Source organism: Salvelinus fontinalis, chromosome 5 (assembly GCF_029448725.1).
Source record: "Salvelinus fontinalis isolate EN_2023a chromosome 5, ASM2944872v1, whole genome shotgun sequence".
Lineage (NCBI taxonomy): Eukaryota > Metazoa > Chordata > Actinopteri > Salmoniformes > Salmonidae > Salvelinus > Salvelinus fontinalis.
This window is the reverse complement of record NC_074669.1, coordinates 8,775,104-8,794,993: the sequence shown is the minus strand read 5'-3', so window position 1 is coordinate 8,794,993 and position 19,890 is coordinate 8,775,104. Positions and strand designations below refer to the sequence as shown.

General features: G+C 43.2%; 1 protein-coding gene across 1 annotated transcript in view; it reads left to right on the top strand.

Moving 5' to 3' along the window:
• The window catches only part of LOC129855035 (protein phosphatase 1H-like), a 47,351-nt gene extending 35,603 nt beyond the window's left edge, over positions 1-11,748 (top strand). The window contains exons 7-10 of the mRNA XM_055922291.1: positions 1,582-1,645; positions 3,190-3,297; positions 6,147-6,298; positions 7,970-11,748. Coding sequence (XP_055778266.1) covers positions 1,582-1,645; positions 3,190-3,297; positions 6,147-6,298; positions 7,970-8,117 — 472 coding nt within the window. The 3' untranslated portion in view covers positions 8,118-11,748. The remainder of the gene's footprint in view (positions 1-1,581; positions 1,646-3,189; positions 3,298-6,146; positions 6,299-7,969) is intronic.
• Positions 11,749-19,890: the final 8,142 nt, after the last annotated feature.

Genomic DNA, 19,890 nt, shown 5'->3' with positions numbered 1-19,890 from the left:
ACTGCGCCACCCGGGAGGCCCTCAAAATGTATTTCAAGCTGTCAGGCATTCCCTTAGCAGCAAGAGTCTCTCGGTGGATTCTGCAATGTACCCAAGTGGCGTTGGGAGCAACTGCTTGCATGCGAGTTCCCACTCCACTATGTCTCCCTGTCATGGCTTTTGTGCCATCCGCACAGATACCAACATGAGCAGCATCTATGTTAGGTTACATACGGACGATGTTACATAATGTGATTGGATGTTAATTATTTGACTAGGTTACCTGTATTTGACATAGTTGTTATTTCTCCGAACTCTAGATTGTTTCATTTTATTTTTGGCAGTGAAACGAGGCTACTCAGGCGAGGGGGGGAAAAACCCACCCAACTGTATGGCCCCGTTGGAAAATATAAATGGACTGTTTTGAAAATGTGATTTAAAAAATGTGCCTCATTTTTATTTGGCGTACCTCCGACGGCCAGGGGTACGCGTACCCCAGTTTGGGAATACCTGCAGATGGCTGGACGGATACTGTAGATAGATGAATAGATAAATACTATGGATGGATAGCATGGCCTCAGATCTAGCTCTGCATGCTGCAGAAAGTGCTGAGTGTGTGAGTCCTGCTGGCCCAGGGTGGAAGCATATGGTCTCAGAGTGGAATCAGTAATCTACAAACCATTCCAGTCCTGTCTAACCCTCCTCTCTCTACACCAGCACAGCTGAAATGCATCTGATAACATATGGTCGGACGGCTTTCATTACCAAGCTGGTGTTTATCACATTCACATGGAGGACCAGGTGTGAATTTAGAATAGAAAATCCAGACTCCTTTCAGTTGGTATAAATGGTGTGATTTGTGACCATGGGGTGGTTACTTTCGATGTGGTCATAACTGCTGCTTAGAATGGAAGGTGGAACGTTTAACACTGAAAAAGAATGGGCAGTAGGCATCATGTGCATTAGTACATTGGCTTTCTTAAGGAGCCAGTATAGATGTTTTACATTGAATGTACTATAGATGCCCAGATTCAAATGTAAGACCTTTCCGTAGCACGTGTGTAATACTTTCCAGTCTGATCTCTTGTACTGCATCTTCATCGACTCCCAGTCACATGCTGTTGAAAAATGCATGAGTGGGGGTTGTTTAAACACTGCTCTGAGAATATGGAGGATTATACAGGGGGGGGGGGGGAAATCAATCAATCACCCCTCTTTACACACACACACACACACACACACACACACACACACACACACACACACACACACACACACACACACACACACACACACACACACACACACACACACAATCTGAAACAGGAACACCATCTCATACATTCATTGGTATTTCCCACTTTGTCACAAGGGTATATTTTCACAAAAACAGCAAAAAAATAATAATATGTAAAGATATGTTTTCTCTCTTTGTATTGTCTGGGTATTTCTCTTTTCTTCCTAACTCTGTCTCCTCAGCTCGTCTCGTCTACAGGCCCTGAGGGAGGTGGTGTATCTCCCGGGCACACTGCGTACGAACCACTGCCTGCCTGGCTGCCATAAAACAAAAACCCATTAAAGTCTCTTCTCTCCTGTGTGCAGGGCATATAAAACCATTGAGGACGACGACCTGAAGTTTCCCCTAATCTACGGCGAAGGGAAGAAGGTAAGACTACTCTCGCCGTACTGCCTGCCTCTCTCCCTGCTCACTGCCTGCTGATAGGGTTACTCCCACAGCCTTGTGTTGCTAAGCTGTAATCAAAGCTCCACCAGGGCACCATTAGTCAACCCAGTGTCACACTGGAGGAAGGAGCAGTTTCAGCCTGCAGGAAGGCTCACTATGGTGGTGTTACAGACCATCTTTATAACAGTCACACTGCACACATGATAAGATTGCTAGCCTATATCATGTTAATGTGGTTCCTGAGATGCCAAGCCAAAGTCTGGCTATCACAGTTTGCTACTATGCCCATCATCTGACATGTAGGCAGTAGGGGGTTGTGTCGTTAGTTGAGGACCAAGAAGATATCCCCCCCCAAGTGCAGTCTGTTACCACACCACACAAACCCTCCTATCACAGTTGGCTCTTCCCACAACATCAAGTGCCAGCCGAAGCCAGTCCCTCCTTTACAGTGGGGGAGAGAGAGATGGGTAGATAGGGCAATAGTGTAGGGAGAGAGGGCAAGAGATGGGTAGATAGAAGGGAGGGAGAGATGGGTAGATATGGCGATAGAAGGGAGCAGATGGGTTGTGCTGGAGAGGAACGCCAGAGCACTTCAAAGCCCGGCACAGCATGTTGGGGCCGTACATACACTCAACAATTAATCCCAGGATGTTTCTCCTTAACCGCCCGAGGAGCTCTCTCTTTCTCCCTCTCTCCCTGTCTCTCCATCATTATCTAGTCTCTCTTTTCATCGCTCTCTAGTTGCAGCATTTGCACTGCATACTGATCCACGGTCAGGCCAACGGACTGCACGACTGCCTCCTCAATCTCTCTCCTCTACCTTTACTCTTACCCCCTCTTTCTTTCCTCGCCCCCCTCTGTCGCCCATTCTCTTTCTCATCTTCCTCACTCTCACCGCTTCCCTCCTCTCTCTCCCTCTCCTCCTCACATGGCTCCTATTTGATATAGATTCAATTAGTACTGCTCCCCAGCTCTGAGCCGATAGTCCTTTTCAGAGACGGAGGCGATATGTGCAGACAGTAGCAATCAAAAGGAATTTCACACAGAGTACAAATGAGGGAGACCGTAGACCGTGCCGGCGTCTGACTAGGGAGAGAGGAGATAGATCGTTAAGGATTGTGTGTGTTTATGAAGATCAGATTTGCTCTGAGAGAATATATCCTTGGAGGTCATCATTATAAGGTCATGAGGCCATCATTGGTCCAGTTTTCAGTTCTGCCCTGATGAATAAGGAATCTGAGGGGAGGATGATTTATCTGCGCCAGGGTAAATAGAATTTCAATTTAGTAGATTATTTTATATGAGGATTGTTATTCCAATTCCCCATCCCGCCGAGTTGACAGAGTTGAAAAACCGGTAGAATTGACCCTGAGGTCCACACACATCAAAAGACTTCAATAGATCAAATGACTCCAAACATTGGTTTGAAATAATTATTGTTGCCAAACAGAGTTGGGGAATGAGGGTCATGGGGTCAGAGGGAGGTGATTATAGTTCCTCTCTTTGATGGTCTCATCCCTCCACAGGCCCGTGTGTTGGCTACTATCGGGGTCACCAGGGGCCTGGGAGACCACGAGCTCAAAGTGCATGACTCCAACATCTACATCAAGCCCTTCCTGTCCTGCTGTCCCGAGGTAGAGTACGGTACTCCTCATTTTCTATTTCCTGTCTATCAATAACCTGGTGGGTTTTTAATAGTTCCACATTCCAGTGCATCAATCCTTATTGACCTCAAGATCATCATGATACAATGAGAGGAAGCCATTCCTGTGTTCCAAACGGCACCCTATCCCTTTTATAGTTCACCGCTTTTGACCAGGGCCCATCAAGTCTTAAAAGAAGCTCTCACCTCCCAACCAACCCTCCACTGAACACGTACCTCCTGCCTCCTGATAGTCAGGAAGCTCTCAACACTCTCTTGATCTTTAATTCATCACCCTCTGAGTTCAGTCATGGTTCAGGCAGTATGCAACTACTATAGTAGATTAGCTTTTTTTTGAAGATCTCTTCTTTTGAACCTTTTTTCCTTGCCGTCTATCTGCCCTTACTGTTGCTTTAAAGTCACAGTAAATACATGTGCAGACAGTATGTATATAAGATGGAGGTCGTAAAATTGCTATGGAATCCAGCGGTCAGTGGTTTCCACTGCTTCCCATTGGGTGAACCGAAGGTCAAGGCTCTTCCTGTTAATCACTTCCTGTTGTGGGTCAAAAGTAAGATGTGGGAGAGTCATCACTGTTTTACAGTATGACGTCTCCATTTCGAAATCCCCCTTGAACTGCATTGTGAAACAGATTCTTAAGATTGCGTCTCCCATTGCTGGTTAATATTCCAGTCAGACAGAGGTTGATAAGACAATATTTTTTGCCTTTAGCCTTTTGACTGATTCTTTCACAACCACTATTACAACACCGTCTTCATGTAGTGTTTGTTCAGTGACTGACTAGCACTCCCAGTTTGTGTGAGGTGACGTGATATGCCTCCTATGGAGGAACAACATGTCCATGGTTATCGCCATAATAGTACTCACTCTACCAGCACATTGAAACAACAATACTTCAAAACCATGGCACTTTGTACAAAGACCAAAGCCAGAGGCATTACTTAGTGCTCTCTGATTGTGACATACTGCAGGATGCCTTTTCATTATACCAGATACTTGAAGAGCGTGTGCTGTAGCAGTGCTAGTAGACGGAGTAGCGTTGATCTATGCATTTAGAAGACCTCTTTGTGGAACCTGCAGGCTATAGCTGTCTTATCATAAAAGACAGGGGTACAAGACAAGAACAAGGAAAGGAAGAATGTATGTACAGATGAGTCATTCTTCATAGCCTGTTCATGAAATGGATACTTTGAGATTTTGGCAAGGAGGCCCTTTTATCTACTTCCCCAGAAGTAGCGAAGTAGCGTTAGCACAATGGCTGGAAGTCTATGGGTGAGCAGATGCAGTGCAGTCGGAAAGTATTCAGACCACTTCACATTTTTGTTACATTACAGCCTTATTCTAAAATTGATTAAATGTGTTTTTTTCTCATCAATCTACACACAATACCCCATAATGACAAAGCGAAAACAAGTTTATAGAAAGTTTTGCAAATTTATTAAGAATAATAAACAGAAACCTTATTTACGAAAGTATTCAGACCTGTTGCTAGGAGACCAGAAATTGCGCTCAAGTGCATCCTGGTTCCATTGATTATTCTTGAGATGTTTTTACAACACCTGTGGTAAATTCAATTGATTGGACATGATTTGGTAGGGCCCACACCTGTCTTTATAAGGTCTCACAGTTGACAGTCCATGTCAGAGTAAAAACCAAGCCGTATGAGTTCAAAGGAATTGTCTGTTGAGCTCATAGACAGGATTTTGGGGAAGGGAACCATAAAATGTTTGCAGCAATGAAGGTCCTCAAGAACACAGTGGCCTCCATCATTCTTAAATGGAAGAACTTTTGAACCACCAATACTCTTCCTAGAGCTGGCAGCCCGTCCAAACTGATCGGGGAAGAAGGGCCATGGTCAGGGAGGACCAAGAACCCGATGGTCACTCTGACAGAGCTCCAGAGTTCCTTTTGTGGAGATGGGAGAACCTTCCAGAAGGACAACCATATCTGCAGCACTCCACCAATCAGGCCTTTATGGTAGAGTGGCCAGATGGAAGACACTCCTCAGCGTCAGGGACTGGGAGACTAGTCAGGATCGAGGGAAAGATGAACGAAGCAAAGTACAGAGAGATCCTTGAAGAAAACCTGCTCCAGAGCGCTCAGGACCTCAGACTGGGGCGAAGGTTTACATTCCAACAGGACAACGACCCTAAGCACACAGCCAAGACAATGCAGGAGTGGCTTCGGGACAAGTCTCCGAATGTCCTTGAGTGGCCCATCCAGAGCCTGTACTTGAACATGATCAAACATCTCTGGAGAGACCTGAAAATAGCTGTGCAGCAACGCTCCCCATCCAACCTGACAGGATTTGCAGAGAGGAATGGGAGAAACTCCCCAAATACAGGTGTGCCAAACTTGTAGCATCAAACCCAAGAAGACTCATGGCTGTAATCGCTGCCAAAGGTGCTTCAACAAAGTACTGAGTAAAGGGTCTGAATACTAATGTAAATGTGATATTTCAGTTATTTAAATTTGCAAACATTTCTATGCCATTTTTTCCTTTGTCATTATGGGGTATTGTGTGTAGCTCTAACTTCCTTCATACTGGGAACAGAGACATAAAAATGTTTAAATGAGTTCTTCTGACTCTGGGGAAGTAGATAAAGCGCCTGATTGCCAAAATCCCGAAGTATTGTGTGGAGGGAGACGGTGTTACAATGTGTGGAGGGAGACGGTATTACACATTGTGTAGTGCATACCTCTGAATGATGATGATTTTCTATCACCATTAATGGTCTACAGTGCAGACCGGATGTGTCTGTGATCTTCTATTTTCTCTGTAATAACATCACTATTACCTCCCTCTCTCCCCATCCACAGGTCAAAGTGTACCCTCTGACGCAGTATGAACACGGGGTGGATGACGTCCTGGTGATGGGGACAGATGGGCTGTGGGACGTCCTATCCAACCAGGACGTTGCCGAGGCAGTCACTGGTTTCCTTGCCAACTGTGGCCCTGACGACCAGCATAGGCATGTTCTACATTCCATGTTTCGCTCATACTACTGTAGCCCAGCTGCTGACAGACCGATGCTGTGGTCAAATCACACTCACCTCGCTCTTATTTGGAGAGGATATGCTTCTTACAGTATCTTGCCGTAATTGCACACATTTTAAAAGTATTCTCTGAAGTCGATGAAGAGCTTGTGATACTAGTAACGTAAAGGTTCCTGTCTTGAGGATCCCATGGCATGGTGGTTGATTTAAGTGATACCATTGAAATCATTTCTGAAATGTTCTACCCCTTTCTTAGTTTGGGGTTAAGTCAGTGGCGTGCCTGGGGCCTGGGCCTTCAGTGAGGTCCTACACAGTCCCACCCGAATTAATCCACCTCTTATTACCATCATTATGATGCCATGGCTCTAGACACTATACATTTAGACAGAAACACAGTATAACCAGGCGTTGGGTCACCTTGAAATTGACAAAAATTGTCATTTTTGGGTAAACAGTGTTTATGACACAATCAATGAGTCTTTTCAATATTTCCCTATTTCCCTTCACCTTTTCATTGTGCAGCTCCGTTGCCCTGCGCGCTTGTTCGTTGAGCTGTAGATCCACTCGGGTGTCCCCAAAAGTTTTCAAAAGCACCATTGCTTGTAAGTGCCCAGCCGTACTTTGGTGTCTCGTTGCTGCCTTGGTTAGACAACTCAAGTTTGCAAAGCCAGTGTTGCTCCAAACACCAAATCGATCACTTGCAAATAATAGGCATTCCCAGCAGTACAGTTTGCAGTGCTTCTCGGAGCCTGTGAGCCATTGATAGCGCTCGTAGTTGGAACTTTGAAAGTGGCGAACGAACCCCTTTCCCGCCTGTGACAGGCTTTGTAGTGTCGGCGTCGGGCTGAGAATGGCGTTATCAATTTGGTCGAGGATATAATTATATCTTCTCCTCCTTCCGCCATTGTGGGTTGAAAAAACAGCTTAGTAGTACGCAAATTAATTAGTTTATCAAATTCAGTTTCCTAGTTCTGAGGTTCTGCATAGACCTGCCCATAGGACCTGCCTCTCAATATTGGTTATCCAATCAAAAGACGTGCACGCACTACGCCTGCTAGCTGGCTCCTGTGTAACACTGGAGCCAGCCAGCAGGCGTACAATAGCCAACTCTAAAGCTGATTGGTTGACACTAAATTTTCATTTCCATTCACATTAAGCTAAAATCGCCCGCACTGTTGATTCTGAAGGCATGAGGGCAGATTTTAGACCCCTGGCAACACATGATGGCTGAATATGATTGGATAAAAGATCTAACATAAAGAACAGCCCTCCAAATCTCAACCTGGGGCTGGAAGCAGTGCAACCAAGAAGAAAGCTATGAAATAAAGAGTATAACTCTTACTCTGGGGAATAATTGAATACATATTTGTGGGAAAATATATTTTAAAAAAAAAATTATATTCTGATGATGTTTAGGCCAGCAGAGAAGGCTTTGCTGGCCCTGACGGCCCACCACTGGGTTAAGTAAGCTCCAGATGACTGGTGGGAGAGTGTAGAGACTTTCTAAAGTGTAGGTTGTAATGTCATCTCTCTCTTGCTCTTTGTTCACACACTGTATGGAGATGAATACAACTGTCTGCCCTATGTCAAAGTATATTGTCCATAGTGTCTTCTAACTGTCTTTTGTCTCTTCCATTGTGACCCAGGTACACGATGGCAGCTCAGGACTTGGTGATGAGGGCACGGGGGGTCCTGAAGGACCGAGGCTGGAGGATAGCCAACGAACGTCTGGGCTCCGGAGACGACATCTCTGTCTACATCATCCCTCTGAGGTACGGCAACCTGCAGACCTAGCCGTAGCCCAGGTCCAGCTTACCACCACCCACCATGGGACTCTAGACAGGTTCTGTGTCCAAAATGACACCCTATATAGTGCACTACTTTAGGCCAAGGCCATGACAAGTATTGCATTATGTAGGAATAGGGTGCAATTGTAGGTGTTCTCCCAACCGGCAGATCTAGCTAAGGACCAGCTCACCACCCACCATGGGACTCTAGACAGGCTGCCCCCCTCTCCCATCTATCCTATCCCCTCTGTCCTAAAATCAATGCCCTGGTGCTCTCACAGTGCTTCATCCCGAACGGTTTTCCTGAGGAAACAAAATGGCTGCTGGTTGTTGTACAGTACAGGGTAGCATGATTGTTCTTGTCTCTTGTGAAAGGAAGGAAAATCTCAGGATGTTCCAATATACAGTACCTTCAGTTTCTTCTTGTGTTTCTGTGCTGCAAAGGAACAAAGGACAATTCTGGATTTAAAGGCCTACCGGGGCCATGTATTTCGAGTAATTCATAACCAACTCTTTGTTGTTTTTCAGTAGGCTACGGCTTCTGCATAGCCAAATATTTTCTGATGCAATGGAAGAGTATTGCTTTCACAAAGGCAATACTTCTCTTATGTATATCGCATGGGGAAAGACAAATGGACTCTTTCAAGTGCAATGCTTTATGGGATTGTTTTTTATCCTTTTTAGATGAGATATTGTTACTATATTACTGATTATGAACAGGTAAAAATGCTTAAATGAATGGATTTTAGATATCCATGCTTTACAGTGTAAAGAACCTGTTTTGAGTTGTCTGTATATACTGTACGTTATGAAACCTCTCCTGTCCCTATGATCCATTACATACATAAGTCACTGACCTAGACAGTACAGTCCTACCACAGACAAACTATAGCCTTCAGCTTTCAGAACTAGTGTTCCTCTCTAAGTGTAAGGTGAATGAAGTCAGTCTTATGGTCGTTGTATTGCCAGTGACAATGTTAATCTCTCATTGTTTCTTTTTTCTTAATTTTGATAGGTTTGTTTTTTCTTTGTCATTGCGATGACCCTGAAAGTGGATTTACTTAAAGGATGTGAAGGAACACATTTGATACATAATTGTGAAACAGCTACCTCATGTTTTTGCTTTGTTTTAAACAAGATATTCAATCCCTTGCCCGTTTAACATTTTATGTTTCTATATGTCAAATACTTGTTTGCATCATCCTGTTTGCGTGCTCGTTTACTTTTCAAATATGAAACAGCCATTCCTTAATTAATTGTCACTAGTTTTCATACAAATATAGCTTAGTTTAGCTCTGTAAAAAATATTGGGAAAATTAGGGAAACTGTATAGCGACATGAATAGGATGTAAAATGGGTCAAGTTTACTGAATGTTCTTACAGCTGAATCCTAAATTGAGACATGGTTGTCATTTTATCTTATTGAGACGTGCTTGATTTACTCAAAAGTTCAAGTTACGAGTGTGGATCTCTCAAATGAACATTCAGTCCTTGAAGGCTAGAGTTACATCCCTTAAGCAGATACATTGATTAGCAAGTGCTTGGGAGGAACACATGAGATTAAATTGAATGCTGGTATGAAAACTGTTGCTCTCTGTTTTTTGTTGTTTTTAAGTGATCTTTACTTGTAGTTTACTGAACGTGTGTCACAACTCAGGGAGCTATGTGACCGATTCTCATGCCGGATGCTATACAGAAAATGTGTCTGTACCAGAGGAGGCTGGTGGGAGGAGCTTTTGGAGGACCGGTTCATCGTACAGACTGGAATGGAAAAATGGAACGGTATCAAGCACATCAAACATGGAAACAAGGTTTGACGCTGTTCATTCAATGCCATTCCAGTCATTACAATGAGCCTGTCCTATAGCTCCTCCCACCAGCCTCCTCTGCTCTACAGGAATTCTTATTTTATCCTGAATCCTTGTTATTATGCAGTCTGGTATTTACACTTTGCTGAACAATACTCTGCAAACTAACCATTTAGGGCATTAACCTGAATCGATTGCTGTTCAGATACAGTATGAAGGATGTACAGTGTATTCTTGGGTTTCCACCTCTTCCATTTTCTGGATAAGAAAATAGAGGATGTAATGCCAGGTGCACTTCCTTTATTCAATGCAGTATGATGACAATGTTCCTGGATGTCCAGTCATGAACTACACTAATGGACATTGTACACATCTCTCCTACTGCCGTGGGACCTCTACTGATGCCACTGGCGCTCTAAAAACACTCACACAGTCACTAATGATGTCAGAATTTGGGACTTGCTAGATGTCGTTTTAAGTGGATTAATCTCTGAGTTGTTTAAAACCGTTGTTAGGGAGGTGTTGATGTGTGTGTCGCTGACTAAGACCGCACTGTTTCGAGTCCAATCAAATTAGTCTAGTCATGTTCATTTGTCTCTGTTCCTTTTAATGTATTTGGCATGTTTCTTTTCAAGCTGTTTCAAAGTGTTTTTGTTCTGATAACACAAACTTTACTCATCTATTTCTCTATGACTGACCTGCTCAAAACATTGCAGAAAGAGGCCCAGGGCTCTATTCAGTCTGGATCGCCGAAGCGTTACAGATTATGTGATAGAAATGTAAAGCTAATTTCAGATTAAGCCGAATTAAGCAGTGTTTACCGTGAATGCGGTCTCCGCTAGCGTGGGAACATTGGCTTTACATTTTAATCACACTGTAACGCTGAACTTACTCAATAGAGTTGAAGTGGGAAGTTTACATACACCTTAGCCAAATACATTTTAAACTCAGTTTTTCACAATTCCTGACATTTAATCCAAGAACAAATTCCCTGTTTTAGGTCAGTTAGTATCACCACTTTATTTTAAATGTCAGAATAATAGTAGAGAGAATGATTTATTTCAGCTTTTATTTCTTTCATCACATTCCCAAGTTTACATACACTCAGTTAGTATTTGGTAGCATTGCCTTTAAATTGTTTAACCTGGGTAAAATGTTTCGGGTAGCCTTCCACAAGCTTCCCACAATAAGTTGGGTGAATTTTGGCCCATTCCTCCTGACACAGCTGGTGTAACTGAGTCAGGTTTGTAGGCCTCCTTGCTCGCACCCACTTTTTCAGTTCTGCCCACAAATTTTCTATAGATTGAGGTCTTGAAATACATCCACAGGTACACCTCCAATTGACTCAAATGATGTCAATTAGCCTATCAGAAGCTTCTAATGCCATTCGACCTAGTGTATGTAAACTTCTGACCCACTGGAATTGTGATTAAGTGAAATAATCTGTCTGTATACAATTGTTGGAAAAATTAATTGTGTCATGCACAAGTCTTAACCGACTTGCAAAAACTATAGTTTGTTAACAAGAATTTTGTGGAGTGGTTGAAAAACGAGTTTTAATGTCTCCAACCTAAGTGAATGTAAACTTCCGAATTCAGCTGTATGTATTGAATAGAGCCTCAAGCAGAATGTAAACATAAGTGTAAATAAAATGTAAAGGATACTTCTGGAACAATTCTCTCCTTTGTACTACTCTATGTGCTCTACATTGTTCTTAAGCCACAAGAAAAGAAATGAAGTCAACAGGCATTTGTAATGTTTTGGAAAATGCGAAGAAGAAAATAATTTGAAGGATTGCTTTTCAAATGGATTAAAAATACTATGAGCGGATTGAAGCCTTTTTTCTTGTAAATGTTTCATAAGGAACTGTTTACAAAGGGTACACTCATTTACACAAAGTACCATTGTGTCTACAGTATTTACCACAACAGATTTAGATAGTTCTATATATCAGATAGATACAGTAGACATACTGATGTAGGAAGCCTTTGTCTAGAGTGTTCAGCTCTCAATCCCCAGACTGCACTAAGTGTTTTGCTTTAGACAGATGGAAGGTGCTACAAGAGGTGGTGATTGATTCCGGGGTAAAGCAGTGCTCTGGTGAACCCTGTATGGCAGGCTGGCCCCCTGGGGAAGCAGACATCTGGAGGGAGGAGGTCGACTGGCTGGTTGCTCTTTTACCAGGGCTCTCCATTTGTCTTTCTGTTATTCCTCACATTGTGACTCCTTGCCTTTTTTCTTACCTGTATTGGAAGAGTAGGTTCAAGGTCCCTCCCCTCAGACCTTTTTCTCCAATGCATTTGAGGAATCGAGGGGAATATGAATTGAGAAATAACCCATCACAGCACTGCCCCGCCTCCTCACCACCACCAATCACACACAGCCAGGGAACTAGAGCAGCTTAGCAGGGGCACTCTGGTGTGTCTGTGCACTCGTTGTGACACAGTGTCATGATACTCAACTCCCTGTCAGAGTCCCATGGGGTGAGGGGTAGGCCGATCAGTTAGAACAAATGCCCAACTGGCAGATGGAGCTTCTGCGAGGGAGAAAGGAAGGCTCGTGGGAGACTGGGGGATCGTATGACACCCATGCAACTGTCCACACCGGGTTTGTATGTAATATATTTTTGTCAATGTCTATACTGAACAAAAATATAAACGCAACAATTTCAAAGATGTACTGAGTTAGTTCATATATGGAAATTAGGCGATTGAAATAAATAAATTTGGCCCTAATCTATGGATTTCACAGATACCTTAAAAGAAAAAGGAAGGGCTGTGATCAGAAAACCAGTCGGTATCTGTTGTGACCACCATGTCCCTCATGTAGTGCAACACACCTCAAAGAGTTGAGGCTGTTGATTGTGGCCTGTGGAATGTTGTCCCACTCCTAAAATGGCTGTGCGAAGTTGCTGGATATTGGCGGGAACTGGAACACGCTGCCGTAGACGTTGATCCAGAACATCCCAAACATGCTCAATGGGTGACATGTCTGGTGAGTATGCAGGCCATGGAAGAAGTGGGACATTTTCAGCTTCCAGGACTTGTTTACAGATCCTTGTGACAGGTGGCCGTGCATGATCATGCTGAAACAGGAGGTGATGGTGGCGGATAAATAATATGACAATGGGCCTCAGGATCTCGTCATAGTATCTCAGTGCATTCAAATTGCCATTGATAAAATGCAATTGTGTTCGTTGTCCGTAGCTCATGCCTGCCCATACCATAATCCCACCGCCACCGTGGAGCATTCTGTTCACAATGTTTACATCAGGAAACCGCTCGCCCACACAACGCGATGCACGTGTTCTGTGGTTGTGAGACCGGTTGGAAATACTGCCAAATTCTCTAAAAAGACGTTGGTGGCAGCTTATGGTAGAGAAAGTAACATTAAATTCTCTGGCAACAGCTCTAGTGGACATTCCTTCAGTCAGCATGCAAATTGCCCACTCCCTCAACTTGATATCTGTGGCATTGTGTTGTGTGACAAAACCTCACATTTTAGAGTGGCCTTTTATTGTCCCCAGCATAAGGTGCACCTGTGTGATGATCATGCTGTTTAATCGGCTTCTTATGCCACACCTGCCAGGTGGATGGATTATCTAGGTAAAGGATAAATGCTCACTAACAGGGATGTAAACAAATGTATGCACAACATTTGAGAGAAATAAGCATTTTGTGCATATGGCAAATTTATGGGATCTTTTATTTCAGTTTATAAAACATGCAACCAACAGTTTACATGTTGTGTTCATATTTTTGTTCAGTGTACGTACATTTTGAGCTTTATAAAGCGTATTGTCTGAGCATACTACACCACCGAGAGAAAGTTCAGAATATCATATCCTTGCCCTGTCTGAAAGTAAAGTTCCACATATGTCAATATTCATAAATGGGAAATGTACTTGAGTCCAGCTGCATTTAAGATGAGGGCTAATATTCAATTTGGATGGATTCCACTGATTCTGCTTTGTATTCCAGAGAACAAGCCAAGTAGTACTCTTACACAGGTAGCCCAATTCTGTTTTTTTTTTCACCAATCAGATTAGCTCTGAAAAAGATATGTGCAAAGATCTGATGTGATTGGTCAAAAGACTAATTAGTGGAAAAATATCTGAAATGGGCACTGTGTAAACGCAGCCTAATACAGGATTGAAGAGAGTGTGGCAATAAGAGAAAGGAGTCTTACCACACCTGAAGTTCATAGATGGAATAGTTTAGACTTTAGACCAATTAGTCAGCCTTGCTGAACTGCAAGTTTTCCACCTGGCTGGTGAGGTCTGTGTGAGAATGATTTGAGTGTCTTATTCAGAACTCAACACTCTAGGAATGTTGAGGCAGCCTATCATAATGGATCTTTAACCCTCTAAATATTGTATTATCAAACACATTAATTTTTTGAGAAAACACACTTAATTCACTGCTAGTTGCCATCTTGTTTCTGAGTAAATTCATGTTTGATTAGTGGAATCATATTGAATGAGGTTGTGTAGTGAGGGTTTATGGACCACCAGTGACCATTACTATAACAGTATTGTTATTGTGGATTTAACTCACTGCATAACTGTATGTTCCAGAAGTCTTATCTGGCCACATGATCCTATCCTTGAGTGGTGATAAAAAGAAAGACACGCACACACACATACCCATCCACCCACGTATACACGCACGCATGCTCGAACGCAAACATACACACACACACAATCTGTAGTGGATCTCAAAGTGCTGTGTCTGACACTCCCAGGCCCTCTGCAGGAGTCTGAGAGCCATCTGGTCCATACAACCCTTACACCACAAATTCCCATACAGTCAGGCCAGCATTGATCTGGCAGTCCACTCCTACTCTCCCCACGCGTATGTGTGTGGTCCAGATTGTAAGGCAGCGATGACACAGTCAGCCCTGTCTGTGGGTGGGTTGTTTTTTCCAAGGTCATCACATGGTATCGAAGCAGAGGACAGAAGTAACCAAGGTAGTATTTAGCTGACAGGGAAAGGCAAGGGTCCATACTCATCATCCCTGCCTGCCACTGTGAATGTGATGAGGTAGAGGTACGCACAGTAAGCACCTTACAATCAATAACTGGATCAATGACTGTATAGGGAAACTGAATAGATATTGAGAGGAAAGCTAAAGGGAAATAGGAGCAGAGTTGGTGTAAAGGTCAAAATGTTTCACATGTAAGGCATGTGAGCTATGAGCAGAATCATGTAGTAAGAGTAGGTAGACTGTGTTTACAGTTCCTTATCGTTTCACTGAGTTATTATACTGAACAAAAATATAAATGCAACAATTTCAAAGATTTTGCTGCGTTACTGTTCATATAAGGAAACCAGTCAATTGACATAAATTCATTAGGCCCTAATAATCTATGGATTTCACATGACTGGGCAGGGGCGCACCCCCTTGGGAGCCAGACCCAGCCAATCAGAATACATTTTTCCCCACAAAAAGCATTCTCCTCAGCACCCCCCTCAGACGATCCTGCAGGTGAAGAAGCTGGATGTGGAGGTCCTGGGCTGGCGTGGTTACATGTGGTCTGCGGTTGTGAGGCCGGTTGGATGTACTGCCACATTCTCTAAAATGAAGTTGAAGGCGGCTTATGGTAGCGAAATGAACCTTAAATATCTGGCAACAGCTCTGGTGGACATTCCTGCAGTCAGCATGCCAATTGCATGCTCCCTCAAAACTTGAGACATCTGTGGAATTGTGTTGTGTGACACAACTGCATATTTTAGTGGCCTTTTATTGTCTCCACACAAGGTGCATCTGTGTAATGATCATGCTGTTTAATCAGCTTCTTGATATGCCACACCTATCAGGTGGATCAATTATCTTGACAATGGATAAAATGCTCACTCACAGGGATGTTAACAAATTTATGCACATTTGAGTGAAATAAGCTCTTTGTGCATATGGAAAATGTCTGAGATCTTTTACTTCAGCTTACGAAACATGGGATAACGCTTTCCATCTTTCGTTTATATTTTTGTTCAGTATAGATGCACTATATCATTACATCCACTTGGGTTTGGGCTGTAAGTCAACACTACACACTACAGGTTCACAACCTAGCTGAGGCATTAGCAGCTTGGAAAACCAGCACCCCCCCCCTTCTCACCCTGTAAGTGGTAATGATGCACTGCAAATGACATGTGTTACAGTACCAGTGTTGATGTAGCACTATACTCTGGTGAAGGCTTGAAACCAATGCCTCAACCTGCAGAATCAGCTACAAGGCCAGAAAGGAACAACAGCTTAAAAAAAAGTTTTAAAAATGATAGACTTCACATATTTCTTGGATTGCCACCTCTGTTTTTCCTTTTGTCTATGTGTAACCCTTGTTATTTTGGTGCTTTGAGAGGAACAGTCCATATGGACTTGTCTTAGGAAACATTTTTTGTTGACTGGTGTTACTTCCCATTGACTAGTGTTACAGTGTTGTGCAATGTAAAGGCATGTGGGGTGTGTCGTTCACACCCAGAGGCAGATGGTCCTGTCCGGTCCGTCAGAGGAAGGTGCGGCAGTGGAGGCTGCGGCAGCCGGTTCCGTTCCAGGATGCAGCTGTGACGATAATCATCGGAGGGAGCAGGCTGATTTTCCACTGGGAAGTGGCTCTAATTTACTGCCTTGGGGCCTGAACGGCCCGAAGCTGATTTATCTGCAGCCGACTCAAATGGGAACCTCCACACAAGATGGATGACTGGGTCTGGATAGGCCGAGCTCGAGAGGCTATCCTCCATAACTCCTACATTACCATATAGCTATCCGCACTGGCTCCTTCACTCACTGTACTGTACCATCTGTGAGACACTCAGTACAAGGGGAACTCTCACAATGCTTCTTCCATGTTATATCAGTACTGATGGGAATGGTGCAGCCAGCTCAGTCAGTGTATGCAAAAGAGATGGAAACTAAGGGTTACTTAAGTCAAGACGAGTAAATGAGTGTTCAATATAGTTGTTGTTACCTCTGAAGGGGATGACATCTCCATCTGGGGATCATGAAGGGACAGAAATGGGCAAAAGGAGGCAGCCAGTCATGTCCCTGCAGAATACTGTATTCTCCATACACTACCCATCCAAAGCCCCAATGCTAAAAAGGTGCTGGTGTGAGAAAAAAATTGCTCCAAGTTGTTAACATAAACCTGCTCAGATAAATATTGCAGCTTGTCAGTGTAGGAAGGTCAAGTGTAGTAGGATCCAATCTTCAGTCAGCACAGCAACTTCACAGAGCAAAACAGTCTGTCTGGCACCCTATTCCCTATATAGTGCACTACTTTGACCATGACCCATTGGGCTTTGGTCAAAAGTAATGCACTGTATAGGGAATAGGGTGCCATTTCACATAGCCACGGTCTCGGCTGAGACTGGCAGCTCTGAACTCCTGCTGGAGGACTGCAGCCTGCATGGCTGTACAGTTTCAGGGACGCATTACCCAGGCCAGTCTCCATCCCCATCCACCACGAGACTCGGCTGCCATACTGATTCAGGGCTCAGCACAGGGCAGGCAGATGATACTGTGTACAGTTGGCCAGCAGCTAGCTATCTCAGCTAGGGTTTAAAAGGGTAAGTCACAATGCATGACCCATATCAGTAAACTGCAGCCAGCCAGACAGTCACAACTCAGTTTAGAGACACATGAAGCCTTGTGCTGAGCAGCATTGGCAAGCTGGATCATGTGTAAGTTCTCTGTACAGTAGTTTACATACTGTGTCTGTCTGTGGCACATCTGATGATGATTTAATTGAGTCATCAGATTACGAGGTCAGTCAGTGGTGCCAAAGGAACAACACTGTACAACGCTGCACATTTTTCTATCAACGTGCCTTGGCTAAAATTGGCCACCTGCCTTTAGACGTTTGCTTTACAATAAGGTGTCACGTGTTGGAGTACAGCTACCACTCACCAGTGACTTAACGTATGATAAACATCAACAAAGGACGTCATGGTTAGTCATATACCTAGCCTGACTGGCTGTCTGTAGGCTGTAGCAGGCCAGTTTTATGAGTGGGCAGTAGAGGAGCCACGTCACAGCTCGCTCTCTCTTCATAGCAACAGCACTATCTATCACCCATCATACATGCTTTCCAGATTGAAGAGAGACGCAGCAGCCACTTTGCCTAAGGGTAAAACCTAATAGCTGTATATATAAGAAAATATTTCTTTGCTTCACATTTTTATCCCTGGTGTACAATTAACCTTTATTGAAAATGAGTATCTATTTTTTGTAGGAAATGCAATCATGGCAGCCAAGATAATATCAAATCAAAAAAATGCAACCAAATCAAAATCAAAAAATCGATGAAATGTGAAATGCTCAAAATTACACACAAGCAGCTTTTCCCCCTTGAATAGCATTTTATTTGAGTAAAAAATCATAACTGCTGCCACTTCTGGAACCTTCATAGCCAAGGCAAAACGGAAGGAATGTTGCAACAATGTAACAATACAGTGGCTAGACTACTTTCACAGCTCCATTGTAACAACGTATAACATTATCATATATTTATATTTACCTTTTAAAACAAATAAACAGGAAAATCCTCGGCTTGAAGTCGAATACCAGCACTGGCAAGGCAGTAGCTTGCGCAGTCATCTCCATAGCGGGAAATGTCATAACCCAACCAACAGCACAAACTACTACCTCAGCCAGTACATGGTCAAATGCCGATAGAAACACACTGAAATAGCAGAAATCACAACTGCCAATTATAACGAATGCATTTTTCTCATATAATTCCGACCTGATACGTACGGTTCCACGCGCTTGTGGCTGGTTATGTTCATCCGATCTCCTGAGCGCAGTGAGCAGACGGTCGTATCATGGGCAGAGTTGAAATATGAGGGGAAACCCCGCCCAAGACCTCCCCCAGTCTACTCCTCCCCTTTCCCCTGTGCACCAGACAACCTGCGGTCGTTTCCCTCATATGACCTAACCTCAAGCTCCAGTTTGTCGCAAGAATGGAAAACTTCACAACCCTTCTTGCGCGACTGTTAACGTGAAGGTACATGGTCACAACCAAATATAATTCTTGCTTTGCACGATATGGCTACATCCCAAAAGCGATATCTTATTGTTTTTGGCTTGTGGCACAGAGAAAGTTAGCAGTTTTATACATAGCATTATACTATTAAATTACTAGAGGGGATTTGTCATAATCCCTCAAAGTTCCAGAAAGGACTGAAAATGGCAGCCATATTGGTTAGGGAGAAATCCAAACCAGTCTCATTGGAATGAATGGCAGTAGAGGCACAATCCTGATTTTACTTATGCAGGAAAATAAAAGTAACATCAGAAATGTGTCTAATATAATTGTCAACCTAAAATATTGTCATATAACTATAAATACAGTTTAGACAGGTTGTAAACACATTTTCTGTAAAAATTGATTCTAAAATATAGTAAACAACAAATCTTAAAATTGTATGGTCTTTCTTGGAAAGCGTTGAGTGTATTATGATACAATATCAGTACTCGTTGCATTTACAACTTGTCTAAGTCCTATCACCAACTGATCTGAGCCAGTGTATGGCTGTAGATTGACAGCATTGTTTGAATGGAATGTAGGCATATTGGCAGTTGATATTTCTAATTATGGAATCATTCCTCTAAAACTGTCTGACTAGCTAGCTAACAAACATACAATGCAGATATATTTTTCATATTCAGCATTTTACACAATATCTTATCACAACACTGGCAAACCATGGTTGACCAACTCCCTGACCTTCTAGTATTCTAAGTCCTCATTCTATGGCCATGACACTCACCCATTCATCAGAATTCCTCTGATATAATTTTTTGGGAAATGCCATTCAGGAGGTTAGTTGTTTAGGATTGTGGGAAATGTGTTTTCTACACTCAAGTCAGCAAGCTCTGCCACAATCTTAGATGCTTAAGAAAATGACACAGAGCGACATACAAGTCAATTACAGGGTTAAGGACAGGACATCACCGAGGCACACACAGAAA